The sequence below is a fragment of the Octodon degus genome, unplaced genomic scaffold (assembly GCF_000260255.1).
Source record: "Octodon degus isolate 3935 unplaced genomic scaffold, OctDeg1.0 scaffold00158, whole genome shotgun sequence".
Classification (NCBI taxonomy): Eukaryota; Metazoa; Chordata; class Mammalia; order Rodentia; family Octodontidae; genus Octodon; species Octodon degus.
The window spans coordinates 3,453,336-3,467,960 of record NW_004524734.1 but is presented as its reverse complement, the minus strand read 5'-3'; the positions used below and the strand labels follow the sequence as shown (position 1 = coordinate 3,467,960).

The 14,625-nt window shown below is 44.1% G+C and overlaps 2 protein-coding genes across 4 annotated transcripts in view; one reads left to right on the top strand and one right to left on the bottom strand.

The window, feature by feature from the left end:
• The window catches only part of N4bp2 (NEDD4 binding protein 2), a 109,540-nt gene extending 102,246 nt beyond the window's left edge, over positions 1–7,294 (bottom strand). For all 3 annotated transcript variants that reach the window (XM_023702744.1, XM_023702743.1, XM_023702746.1), the window contains exon 1: positions 7,049–7,294. The gene's annotated coding sequence lies outside the window, so the exon portion shown is untranslated. The remainder of the gene's footprint in view (positions 1–7,048) is intronic.
• A 5,517-nt stretch (positions 7,295–12,811) lies between these two features.
• LOC101590796 (2-iminobutanoate/2-iminopropanoate deaminase-like) lies at positions 12,812–13,292 on the top strand. The gene has a single exon (XM_012517239.2). The coding sequence runs from the start codon at positions 12,888–12,890 to the stop codon at positions 13,290–13,292; it is 405 nt and encodes a 134-aa protein (XP_012372693.1). The 5' UTR covers positions 12,812–12,887.
• The last annotated feature ends 1,333 nt before the right edge of the window (positions 13,293–14,625 follow it).

Here is a 14,625-nt window from a genome sequence, read left to right as displayed (position 1 = left end):
AAAAAAAAAAACAACTTTATCTGGTAATATGAATAGCTGATTGTAAGACAATACCATGTATTACAACAAATACTGTGAAATTCATACTATTTTGTTAAGTAAAATTCTGTATGAGTTGTCAAAATAAATAAATAAATAAATAAATAAATCTGAAAAAAAAAAACCAACACGATGAGAGCATCTCGGAGTTCCAGGGAAACAAGAAGCTGCTGGGACAACTTGTATCAAAGGGGGGCTTTCTCACCCAGGGGTCACCCAGACTACCTACCCCTGAAAGACAGGTATGAGGTAACAAAAATGAAGGTAAGAAGAGAACAATGGGTACAGTACTTGGGACAGACAAAGGCATCTGTAAGGAGGCCTAGATCTAATGACACTGGCATCTTGAGGGAGAAGTGCAAATAACTGATGAGGATCAGGACACCAAAGGAAGAGGACAAAGGAGCTAACTAGAAGCCAAATTCTGAAGGTCCTGAAAGTCAAATGAAGTTCCGACATCATCCTAAAAGCAAAAAAAGATGCAGAAAAGTTTCACACAAGGGGCTGGGGAGATGGCTCAGTGGAATAAGTGTTTCCCTGGCAAGTGCAAGGGCCTGAGTTCAATCCCCGGTTCCACCAAAAAAGAAGGAAAGAAAAGTTTTACACAGAGGCTCTGAATGCTCAAATGTGTTACCAAAATTACTCTAGCTACAGTTGGGGGGGGGGGTAACTGCAGTAATCAAGGTGACAGGTGATACTGAGACATGGGGTAGGATGGTAGCAGTAGGGATAAAGGGATGAAGAAAAGGAACAGAGTACCAGGCATGGTAGTGTACACCTGTTATCCCAACACTTGGGAAGCTGAGGCAGGAGGCTCAGAATTTGAAGCTACCCTACACTACATAAGTGAGTTCAAGGTCAGCCTGCAAGACATAGTGAGAACCTGTCTAAAAAAAGGTCCCACCCCCCCCAAAAAGGAACAAATTAACTGACCGTGATGGTACACACCTGTCACCTGGTATTCCTTGGGAGGCAGGAGGATCACAAGTTCAAGGCCAGGGGTTGGAGAGATGGCTCAGTGGAATAAGCACTTCCCTGGCAAGTGCAAGGGCCTAAATTCAATCCCTGGTTAAAAAAAAAAAAAAAGTTCAAGGCCAACCTGGGCAACTTAGTAAGACACTATCTCAAAATTTAAAAAAATTAAAGCATCTGGGAGTGCAGCTCTGTAGTAGAGCATTTGCCTAGAATGTTTAAGGCCCTGGGTTTAACTCCAAGCACTACAAAAAGAAAAAAAGTTTCAAGAGATCACTAAAGAAAAAGCAGTTCAACAGGGCTCAATGGGGGCTGGGAAGATGGCTCAGTAGAATAAGTGCTTCCCTGGCAAGCACAAGGGCCTGAGTTCAATCCCTAGTTCTCCCAAAAAAACCAAAACCAAACAAACAAACAATAGGGATCAATGACGAACCAGAATGTGAGAGAAAAAGGAGAATGTATGACTAGCCCGTTTCTTTCACACCTGTATTTGTAGTTCATACTATTCACTTAATTCTCACCACACATGCACTATCTAATATAATCATTCTCTAGAGATGAGATGGCAAAGAGGCAGTCTGCCTTGCTCTTGTTAGCTTGGGGATGGACAAGCCAATAATGACTAGAGCTTGGGATATACTAAGCTTGAAGTACCAAAGGACATGTCATGAAGCTCTGAAAGTTCAGCTATCAGAAAAGAGCCCTTCAGGATAAAGATTAAAGAATTATCAGTGTGGTAACTGAAAGGAAAACTTTTAAAGTATCTCGGACATTCCTGTCAACACTTATTTAGTATATCTACACACCTCTAGAGTGGGGTAAATGTTATTACAACAAAAGGTGAATAAGATTCAGTATCAACTTTCAAACTGCCTCTTGTCTATCTCATCTCTAGAGAATTCATTAAATAATATGCAATACAAATACTGACCTGAAAGAAACATGGGCTATTTATTCTTTTTCTCTCAATTCACTTAATGAAGGAGGTGGCTCAGTACATTGATTAGATAAATGCATAGGAAAGAAGACTTTACAACAAATACTACCTTCATCTTTAAGTTGTAGATTAGCAGAGAGTTGAGGGAGAGGAGGGTAATGACAGTAGTGAAGACACACTATCCAGGAAACACAGTAAGTTCAAAAAGTTAAAACTGTTCTGCTTTGGAACAAAAAATTAGGATTATTCACGCTAGTCGCCCAAACTAATTAATAGTAAGCATGTATTAAACAATTATAAAATAAAAACAAAAAAGACATAAAAAATTGACACTTCTTTGATCTACTACTTTCACTGACTAGTAGTCATATAAGTCTAGCAGACCTAGCCAGTTTACTCTCGTCAAAGACATTAATGTATGCATAATGCTATGCATCCAGACAGAATTGATTAATCTAGATGTATCAATGATTTCTGGAGGACAATGCTGAGATTCAAGGTATAGAGCAAAAAGGTAAAATGCTTCCTAAACCTTATTAAGGCTATCTTCCAACAGTCTAACAATCTATCAAGTAGGCCTATTTTAAGACATCAGGCAGGGCATGGTGGCACACATCTCTAATCCCAGCACTCAGCAGGCCAAGGCAAGAAAACTGCTACGAATTCAAGGCCAGCCTGGGCTACACAGTGAGTTAAAGACCAGTCTGAACTTTAAAAATTAAACAAATAAAAACTTCAGTAAGAAAATTTTATAAATTCAATGAGCCAAAATTCAAGGGACCAAGGAAATGGCGCAGTGGAATATGTGCTTGCCTGGCACATAACAAAATGGTATTTGTTGTAAAGAAGACTTTACAGGGGCTGGTGAGATGGCTCAGTGGTCTAAAGCACCTACTTAGAACAAGCTTAGCAAAGCCCAGGGACCGCGGTTCAATCCCCCAGCACCACATGCCAGCCAGCCCCGCCCCTGGTGGGCTGAGCTGGCCACACACACACACACACACACACACAAAAAAATAAAAAAAAAAAAAAAAGACTTTACAACAAATAATGAGTTCAATCCCCAGTTCCCCAAAAAAAAAAAAAAAATCAGAATATCAAAACATATATGGCTTTATATAAGCAAATTGAGGGGGCTAGGGAAATAGCTCAGTGGAATAAGAGCTTGCCTGGCAAGCACCAAGTCCTGAGTTTGATCCCTGGTACCACCAAAAAAAAGAAAAGAAAAGAAAAGAAAAGAAAGAAAGAAAAGGAGCAAAATGTTTAAGCAAACTGAATTACTGGCAATATGGAAGGAAAAAATGCTCAGTTGAGGCTAGGCATGGTGGCTCATGACTGTAATCCCAGCACTTGGAAGGCTGAGGCAAAAGGATCCCTGCAAGTTTGAGGCCAGCCTGGGCTACACAGTGAACTCAAAGCCAGTCTGAACTACAGGGAGACCCTGTATTTAATTTTAAGACATAGTGTTACATTTCTATAGTTGGGGTGCATCCCAGAGTAACACTTCACAACTTACTTGGAGATTTGTGGTATTTTTTTTTTCTTTGCAGTTGTATATAAAATGACAGTACACGGGGCTGGGGAGATAGCTCAGTAGAATAAATGCTTGCCTGGAAAGCACAAGGTCCTGAGTTCAATCCCTGGTACCACCAAAAAAAAAAAAAAAATCTTACAGTTGGTGGGTTGAATGGGTTGTGAAAAATGTAGTAATTTACTCAGTATCAAACATTAGTTTCAGAGAGTCATGAAAATAATGCATTAAGAGTGATCACATGGGGCTGGTGAGATGGCTCAGTGGTCTAAAGCACCTACTTAGAACAAGCTTAGCAAAGCCCAGGGACCGCGGTTCAATCCCCCAGCACCACATGCCAGCCAGCCCCGCCCCCTGGTGGGCTGAGCTGGCCACACACACACACACACACACACACAAAAAGAGTGATCACAAAGATCTAGGTCTGTCTTAATCTTGGCTTTGTGATGTAAATACACTACTTTCCGTGACTTAAAGCAACTTTCTAAACTGTCTCCTCATTTGGAAAAGAGTACTAAGAACAGTGAAAATTGCAGCTGTGAAACTCAAATACAATGCTATTTGTAAAGCACTTAAAACTGGCATACACACATACACAAGCACTGTTGTATTTATTGCTATGAAGGGCAATGATGATAATCTATGGCTTATTTATGGCCTGCATACTGAGGATCAAAAAACACTCTTTTCAAAATAAACAACTCTTAAAGGCATTTAATAGATATGAAGCATCACTGCTTGCCATGGCAAACCCAGATTTTTATTAAAAAAATCACATTGATGAATAGTTATATTTTGCATATTAAAATACATATACAACCATGAGAACAGGAAGGTTTTATTTTTTTGTGGAACTGGGGATTGAACTCACTCAGTCAGGTCTTTGCGCTTATTCTACTGAGCCAGCTCCCCAGCCCCTATGTTGTGATCTTTTTTTTTTTTTTTCTTCTGTATTTCAGGGAAGGGTCTACAGGGTGTTCAGGGTTTCACTACTAGATCAGACCGGTAGTGATTCTCCTGCTTACAGCCTGTCAAGTGCTGGGATTACAGGAACAAGAAACCACACCACACCCTCTCTCAAACGTTTTAAAAGATGACCTGAGTTCACTTCCCTGGCACACGCAAGGACCTGAGTTCAATCCTCACCAAGAAAAAAAAAATAGCTCAGCGGACTAAAGTGCCTGCCTGGGCAGAGCTCAGCAGGTGGTTCCATCCCGGGCCTGCCCTGCTGGCCCTACCCCCAAACATGCTGAGCCAGCTATTAAGACTGGGTGTGGTCATGCATGCCTATAATCCCCAGTGCTGAAGGAGGATTACAGCTAAATCCTTGGGAGGCTGAAAACAGGAGGATCATGAGTCCTTAGTGAGACCCTGTAGATCCTGTAGTAAATACACAGGAGGAAAAAAAACAAAAAACCTAAATCTGTATCTACTTTGATATATTTTAATGACAAAAGAAGCACACCTTTACCATAACCCCAACCCATTTTTTCTATGCCGGTCTGGGCTCCCGTACCCTCCCCTTCAAAGCAACACCAGTCAACTGCAGGCTGATCTGTAGGAATCACTGTTTCATAGGTTGGCATGTTTTGCGTTAACTATATTATACAGTGAGCCAGGCGTAGTGGCACACAACTGTAATCCCAGCATGCACTCAGGAGGCAGAGGCAGGAGGCTCATTGTGAGTTCAAGACCAGCCTGGGCTACAAAGTGAATTTATAGCCAGCCTGAACCACATAGCAAGACCATTTCAAAAAGAAAAATAAATAAGGAAATAAATTATAGAGAGCAGCCAACTGTTTCCTGTTCTTTCTACCATACCCCATTCTCACACAGCAATTTAAAAGCTGCAGAATAAGAATTAAAAGTGGGGGCCAAGGAGATGGCTCAGTGGAATAAGCGCTTCCCTGGCAAGTGGCAAGGGCCTGAGTTCAATCTCCGGTTCTACACAAAAAAATAAATAAATAAATAAATAAATAAATAAAATAAAATAAAAAATAATAAAAATCATTTATTTAGATTTCTTAAAGCGTATAAGAGTTCATTCCACAAAAATTAAATAAGCATTAATGCAAGCTTCAAAAGAAAACGGGTTGGACAGAAAACACTGGAAATTAAAACTATAATCTCAACACTTGGGAAGCTGAGGCACGAGGATTGGGCTGCGAGTTCGAGGCTAGTCAGGACGTGGATAGTGAGTTAAAGACCAGCCTGTAATACACAGGGAGGCTCAGTCTCAAAAACAACCTGTACAAAAAAGCTGATAGTGGTATCACTAATTTTTTTCTTTTTCTTTTTTTCCTTTTTGTGTAAAAGGAAAGGCAAAACCCAGTGTGGTGGCGCACACCTGTAATCCAAGCACTCGGGAGGCTGAGGCAAGAGAGTCGTCGTGAGTTGGAGACCAGCGTTGGCTACAAAGTGAGCTCAAGACCTGCCTGAGCTGCATAGTGAGAACACGGTTTAAAAAAAAAAAAAAAAAAAAAAAGAGGGGAAAAGAAGTTGTCAACCTTTGTTTTCTAAAACGCCAGGTTAAAAAAAAATAAAATAAAACGCCAGGTTCTTCTCCAGGATTTTCTTCTCCAAGTTCAACCAATCCCCATCTTTTCTGAGTTAAACAGTCTCCAGGCAAGCTGCGCTTCTCGATTGGCTTAAAAAAGTGGAGTAGAAAAACCAGCCAATCCTGCCCGAAAGTGTGAACTGTGCTATGGAGACAGTACAACCACTGCATGGCGAGAATGTGTACAAACCTGTCCCGGCCAGATGTCAGATCTGCGCTCTCCAGACAGTTGCCCGTAGCAAGATTCCTTGAAGGCAATACAGACCACGATCCGCATCTATGTTTTCTTTTAATTCTTCTAGCTCTTTTTAAAGGGGGATAAAAACCAGAAGTAACCAAAACCTCGAGAGAAACTGCCTCGGGGTGGGATGACTCACTCTATGGAAGCCGAATTTCCACGCGGAGCTGGGAGAGGGTCCCGGGGACCGAAGGGCTCCCGTAAGGTCCGGGCAGGCTCAAAGTTGCAGATGGAGCGGGGAGTGGGCGAGGATCAAGACGCACGAACGTCGGGCGAGGGAAAGAGTCCTCGCAGTACCCCCTCTGAGCGTGCGGAGGAGCGGCGTGTTTGAGTCTGGACAAGTGAGTAAATAAGCCGCTCTGCCAGGTCGCCGTGCTCGGAAAGGTGGCCTCAAGTTCCCAGAAGGCTCTGCCTGGAACACGGCGAGCGGGCGCCAAGTGGGGCGCGAGGGCAAGTGCGGGCGGGCGCGCGGGGGAGCCGCGGGGCAGAGGGGTGTGTCGGGGCCTGGAGGCCCGCCAGGCGCGGGGAGGCCGAACAGCCTCCGCCGGCCTCGGGCAGAGCACCAGGGCCCTCCTCCGCCGACGCTTCCCTTCGCTCCCGCGAGGCGGCCCGGCCCGCGGTCCACGCACCCCGCGCCCGGAGCCTCGCGTTCCGTCGCAGCGCCCCCCTGCCCGCCGCCGCCCCCGGGCCTCGGCTCCGGCTCAGCGCCCCGGGACGCCTTTCCTCCCGGGCCCGAGCCTAGCCCGCCGCCTGCCTCCCACCCGCTGCCCTTACCTGCTCCGGCGCGGACGGAGGGCGTCGAGGCCGGGCCGGAGCGGGACCGCGAGCCTTTCCCGCCGTCGCCGCTGCACTCTCCAGCGCTGCTGGGTCGCGAAGCAGCCGCGGCCGTAGGGGGCAGCCTCGCGGCGAGCGCGGCCGGCGGAGACACACTGCCGCTCTCCGTCTGGCCGCGGAAGAGCAGCCTCGCAGGACCAGCCGCGAGAGGGCGGGTGGGCGGCCTGTGGGGAGGGGTCTCGGGAGCAGGCAATGGCGGCCGCGTCGCCCAGGTGGCCGCCGCCCCCGCCTCCCGCGCCGCGACCTCTGGCGCGCGCTCCCAGGCCGCCCGGCCCGCCCCCAGCCCGCGGCGCTGCCACTTTCCCGCTCCCTCAGGACAGCAAGCCCCGCGCGCCGGGTTCCGCAGCGCCGGAGCCCGTACCCGCGAGGGCTCGCCCGGAAGCCTGTGGCGCGGGACGTGGGGAGGCGCGGGCCCTCTTCAGGGTGGCAGGTTCGCGGGGACCGTGGCGCCGCGCACCGTGGCGGCACGGGGCCCGGAATTCATGCCCTGAGCGGTTCGGTGACCCTCAGCAGTTCCGAGCCCTGGTCAGTCACTCCCGAGCGTGAAAGCCGAAACACTAGATGCGCTGGCACGCGGAGGGGACCCACGGCACGGGGCGGCACGGGGCGGGGGTCGTGGGCCGGGCTGGGGGACGAAGGGCCCGGGGCGCCACGCGCGGGCTGAACTCGCGGGCGGAAGCACGAGGGCGCGCGCGCTCGCTCACACGTGGGCCCGCAGCGCGGCCTCTGCACCCCGCGGCGCGAGTTTTCTGGGGGACCCGGCCCAGAAGCAGCGTGCTCCTGGCTGTGGAGAGCGCTGTGGGAGCCCGTCCCCCAGCGTGCGCCGCTTCTCCCCAGCTGAACTCGGCGCTCCCCGTGTTCTGGCAGGAAATGTTCAGTGTTTCGGAGTAAGAAAACATTTCCCCGGCTTTCTGATTGAGAGCAGTGGGGTGGTTTTCCTGCCTGTCGTTTCCTGCCTCTGCTCTGTCTTGGCAATTACTTCGGAGTTCTCTTTCGCTAATTTTTCACGAAACAGAAAATACGCCCAAGGACGTATTCCTTCACGTCGAAGAGACACATGATGGCAGTTGTTTTAAAATGAACATAGATTTGGTCAAAATGGAAGCGTATTATTTTCTTTTCCAGATCTAATTGGAACACGCAGAACATTCTAGTATTTTTTTATAGAAACCAGTAAGATGTAAGCAGAGACCTTGGGATGGTAAGTTCTCTGATAAAATTAACTCCACATAACTACAAAATAATGTGTCCTTTTAGAGAATCCTTGAGTGTGCTCACTTCCACAGCACATGTAGTAGAGATCTTTGTGTTCCAGTGATAAGAAATGACTACAAACCTTTATTAACATTTTTATTAAAGGTCAGAAACAAAAACGTATCCAGAATCTCAAGATATAAATAGCTCTTTCAGGGAACCTAGCACTAACTGTCGCTAAACAATCATTTAGAAAAAGACTAATAACTGTGACATATTACACTTTTTTTTTTTTTGGCGGAACCGGGGATTGAACTCAGGCCTTGCGCTTGCCAGGGAAGCGCTTATTCCACTGAGCCATCTCCCCAGCCCCCATATGACACTTTTGAAGTGAAAGAACCCTAATAATTATAAACCTCAAGCCAGTCTACTAAGTTAATTTTGTTCAGATGAAATATGTTCAACATTGTAATAAAAACTTGTATTTAAATTATTGATTTGCCTGTGAACTTGTGTTAAGAATTACAACACCTTGACTGAATATTTTTTAAAATTGCTTACTCTGTCAGTAAAAGCAAAACATCAATACCATAAAGTTCTGAAAGACAGAATCAGATGAACAAAGCAGTCTTTCCTCAACATTTACGATCCCAGCCCTCCTTTGTGAGTAGTTAAGTTACAAAGCTTTTTCCTTGACTATTGATTCCATCAACAAGCCAATAGGAAAACTACAACACATCTTTCAAAGAGTGTGACAGTGTTAGCTTAGTACCTAGAGTAAATGGATTGTTTATTGTGTCTTGTAATTGCAAAAAACAAAAACAGAAACAACTTTGACTTGATGTGGTTGTTACTCCTACTCACTACTCTGCTCTGTACGCTTCCTAGTTAGTTTTATTACAATTGGTTATAATGAATTCTGTGACAATATTTAATTCTGAACAATGCCAGTGATTATGATGAATGGCAGAATGCCCACTCGCTAGCACTTTATTTATTTTTTTTTATTTATTTATTCAGTGTGTGTGTGTGTGTGTGTGTGTGTGTGGCCAGCTCAGCCCACCAGGGGGCGGGCTGGCTGGCATGTGGTGCCGGGGGATTGAACCACAGTCCCTGTGCTTTGCTAAGCTTGTTCTAAGTAGGTGCTTTAGACCACTGAGCCATCTCACCAGCCCCCTCGCTAGCACTTTAAGTGAAGTAAATTAGTGGTGGTGTTTTCAAGAAAAGACTAGCCTTTAAAGAAATAAGGAAGTTTATATTTTGGAAAATGTCTTTAATTTTTGTGAGTAAAATTATTTTGTAAACAAAATGAATAAACCTTTTTTACATTTGTCTAAAGCTTTTTTTCATCTACTTAAAAGCTAAATTCTAAACCTGCTTATTTATGTTAACACGTAAGTATGATTTCCATCCAATTAAAAGTAATCTGTGCAGGGGCTGGGGAGATGGCGCAGTAGAATAAGCACTTCCCTGGCAAGCGCAAGGGCCTGAGTTCAATCCCTGGTTCCACCAAAAAAATAAATAAGTCAAAAATAAATAAAAGTAATCTGTAGCTGGGGAGATAGCTCAGTGAAATAAATGCTTGCCTAGCAAGCGCATGGTCCTCAGTTCTATCCCTGATATCACCAAAAAATAAAAGTAATCTGTGCCACGTGTGTACTTTGATTTGGCTTGGAGTATTTTACTTAATTATAATTACAAGTATTTATGTCTTTATAATCTCCTGTCCCAGCTCATCTGTTATTTAAAGCTAGGTTCTGTTTCCCATTCAGCCTTATATTCCTTATTGCCAAACTTGGAGCCTTGGGCAAAATAAACCATCTGTGGATGTTTGTGGAATGACAGCGTAAGCATTACTGTACAGCAAACCAAAAGACCTTGTCTCAGGATTCTCCCCCTTTTTATAATAACAGATAGGGGGCCAGGGAGATGGCTCAATGGAATAAGCGCTTCCCTGACAAGCACAAGGGCCTGAGTTCAATCCCTGGTTCCGCCAATATATATATATATATATATATATATATATATATATATATATATATTAACAGATAAATGTATTCATTCCCAGGTAAGCTCAGCTTCAAATTTTTTGTTTAGGGGGTTTTTAATTTTCAGTCACAATATGTAAGACAAAAGCACTATTTCTTATGAGTTCAAAAATATTTATTGTACTATCTATAATGTGTGGGGGTACTTTATTAATACAGAAAATAAAAATTATAGGTCATGAATGACCATTGGTATCTTAAATTTTTTCAGAATTGTTTGAATCTGATTTTGTTCTCTTGTTCATTTTTTTCCTAACCTTTGATTCTACTATGATGCTAATTCCAAAAATATTTGTATACTCTTCTAGTATGTCATTTAAGTAATGTTTAAGAATGCTTAATTAACCTATGCAGAGTTACATATTTATTAAAATATACTTAAAATCTGCTCATAAATCCTTTAGAACATTAAAATAAAGTTTAAAGAGTTTCATGTAGTATAAAATGTATAAAACTTATACAGAAATGAAAAGATGCAAAAAGAAATATATATGTAGGGATATTATTATCTAACATACACATTATTTTAAGAGAAATTGAGGCTTGGGATATAGTTTAGCAGCACAGTGCCCACCTGGAAATGCAAGATCCTGAGTTCAACTCCCAGTACAAAAAAAGGTGTTCTGATTTTTTTTTTTTTTTTTGGTGGAACCGAGGATTGAACTCAGGCCCTTGCACTTGCCAGGGAAGTGCTTATTCCACTGAGCCATCTCCCCGACCTCGGTGTTCTGATTTATAAGGTATATTCAGACACATAAAACAATCCAATGCTTCAAATAACCAAACATGTACAGTTCACCATAGAACTAGTTGTTGTTAATTGTTTTTTGTTTTCTGTATTTTAGGGAAGGGTCTACAGGGTGTTCAGGGTCTCACTACTAGATGGGACTTGTACTGATTGTCCTCTTTATAGGCTCCCAAGTGCAGGGATTACAGGCATGCACTACCACACCCAGTCTCACTTGCCATCTCAGGGTGCCCAGGGGTGGGTCTTAGCATTCCCTGGGGATGGGCTGTTTGGCCAGCCCTTGTTTTATTTTGACAAAGGGTCTCATTATATAGTTTAGGCTGATCTTGAACTCACTATGTAGCCTAGGCTGGCCTCGAACTCATGACAATCTTCCTGCCTCAACTTCCTGAGTGCTGATATTTTATTTTGTTATTATTATTAATTTATTTATTTATTTTGGCGGAACTGAGGATTGAACTCAGGCCCTTGCACTTGCCAGGGAAGCACTTATTCCACTGAGCCATCTCCCCAGCCTGAGTGCTGGGGAGACATGCTACCATGTCTGGCCAACATAAAATTGTTGAAGGAACTTTTCTACAAGAATGTTGTAGCCAGGTATGGTGGTGACAACTGTAATTCCAGAACTCAGGTGGCTGAGGCAGAAGGATTGCTATAAGTTTGAGGCTGCCCTGGGCTCCACAGTGAGTTCAAAGCCAGATTGAATTACATATTAAGACTGTCTCAAATAAATGAGATGAATATATATAAAACTAAATCCTAATAAATGGTAATTACTTGCAGATATTAGTATACTCAGTCATGAAGAAAAAGTTTTCAATTATTTATAAAGAGCAGGTATGAAGAATTTTAATAACAATAATACTAACAGGCACAGTGGCACGTGCCTGTGGACTAAGCTACTTAGGAAGCTCAGACAGGAGGATCACTTGAGTCCAGAGTTCAAGACCAGACCTTGTCCCAAGTGATTATAATAAAGAATCAAAACAAATTACTAACAGGACATAATAAGAATGTGGAGGGGCTTGCGGCTTAGCTCAGTTGTTTAAAGCGCCTGCTTGGGCAAATTCAGTCAGGCACAGGGGACCGCCGTTCTTTCCCCAGCTCCACAAGCCACACCAGACTGCCCTTAAGACAGCCTGAGCTAGCAAGAAAAAAAAAAAAAAATCAACCTATGGCTGGCCTGATAGTTCAGTGGATTAAAGTGCCTGCTTAGGCAAAAGTAGGGACCATGTTCAATCCCTGGCCTGCTGTGCCGGCCCCATTCCCAGAGCATGCTGAGATGGAGTTTGAGACCGGGTGTGGTGGTGGATGCCTGCAATCCCAGCTCTTGGGTGGCTGAACACAGGCGGATCACTATGAGTCCGATCTATGTAGTGAGACCCTGTAGACCTTGTACTAAATAAATAAATAAATAAATAAAAGGAAAATTACAATATTACGGTCTGAGTGGAAGCTTCATGCAAAAACAAATCTGACCGTGTCTCTCAGAAACCTTATTTTTTATTATTTTGTGTGTATGTGTGTGTGCTCCGATGTACATTTTTTCAGTTATGATGAAGGCAGGTATTGAAGCCCACATCAGCCATCTCAGCACTGAAGAAGCTAAGGCAGGAGGATTGCCATAAGCTCAATACCACCCTGAAGTACACTGCCAGACCCTGGTTCAAAAAACCTGAAATAAAGTTATAATAAAGAAAAAAAGAGGCCTCTCCAGGCGGCTGGGTCAGTGAAGTGGGGCGCATCTCCGCTGCAACTAACAGTTTTCACCTACTGACAAGGGTTAGCTATGACGTCCCTGATCAAAAAGGTGATCTACTCGGCGAAAGCCCCAAAGCCCATTGGGGCTTACAGTCAAGCTGTGTTAGTCGACAGGACCCTTTACATTTCGGGGCAAGTTGGCTTAGACCCTGTGAGTGGACGGCTTGTGCCAGGAGGGGTAGTAGAAGCAAAACAAGTTCTCACCAACATGGGCGAAATTCTGAAAGCAGCGGACTGCAGCTTCAGCAACGTTGTAAAAACAACTATCTTCTTGGCTGACATAAACGATTTTGCTGCTGTCAATGAAATCTACAAGCAGTATTTCAAGAGTCATTTTCCTGCTCCAGTTGCCTACCAGGTCGTCACTTTGCCCATAGGAACCCGAGTGGAGATCGAAGGAGTGGCTGTCAAAGAGCCTTTCACAACAGTGTGACTGAGCAGCATAGGGCTGTCTCCCTGGGAATTTCCATCTTGGCTTTGGATCAGTAGTTTAATTCTTCATTTTTTTGTTTTTGTATCTTAATTCTTATAACCCATGTTGGAAAGAGCAAGTGTGACTAAACTACTCGATGTTAAGGAAATTCCACCTGAGGGAGATTTGACATGAGTGGGAGGCTAGGTGATGAATCCATTGATGCTGGGGGGCTTCCGCTCAAGCGCACTCACCCTGCACTGGGTGCCGGTGCCATCACCATCACCGTCACCATCACTGTCACCATCACAGGAAGGAAGGGGAAACAGCTACAGAAAGAGGAGCCAGTCCTGGGAGATGTTGCGGAACACACCTAAGGCAGTTAAATCCTATTAACTTAGCAACAAGGTAGAATATTTAGTTTTCATGATACACTTATGATTATGCTTTTGTTTGAGTAAAATCAAATTATTCAAACTTGAATGATAGGGGGAAGGGTGAAAAAGTGGACCAGAATTTTATGCAGATGATATTTTTCTAATGGCAATAAACTAGACATGCAGCCTAAAAAAAAAAAAAAAAAAAAAAGAGAGAAAAGGTTCCTCCTGCATGTGAAGGTAGAGTGTTTTTCACTCCCAGGTTGCTGGACCTGGGCTCTAGCACCTCAGCCTGAGGGGCCTGCCTACCTCCCAGCCCACTCCCGGCCCCAGCTCTCCTCAGTCCTTGCCTAGCCGATCTGTCCCCCACACTCCTGCTGCCTCTGCCCCCAACATGATGCAGTCACATGCATGTCTACAGGTCAGGCCTCTGCCTCTGGTGCTTGCATGTCCCCTGCTTCCCTGGCATCTCAGAAACTATAGCTTCCTACTATTTATATTACTTTTATCAAAGTTATGAAAAGTCATGTAAATAAGGGGTTATACATCTAAATTACACATTTCTTTTTTAAATTCTCATTGCTCTCTGCTTTTCCCTTAAATAAATTATCAGAGCTTTTATGATAGCAGTGTACTTACAAACTTTAGAAGTGGCATATAAATATAGAGTAACAAACTTACTTTACCACAAATCCCTTATACACAGAGAATATCTCAGATCATACTTGTGTCACACTCTGGGAGGAAACACTGTGTACTGCCTGCCACTCCTACAAAAATGGGCTCGAATCAAGCTTCAGAGCTACACCTGCCAAGTAGTGCCCTCAAGAAATGGTCTTGTTTTACCCAATTTCTCTATGTAAACAGGCATGTGGCAGTTTCCAAACTTGAAAGGGTGGAGATGGGATTGATAAGAGCAGTTTAAAAACAGAATCTAGTAGATCATGCCAGGGATCAGTTCCTCATTCCTGAGGACA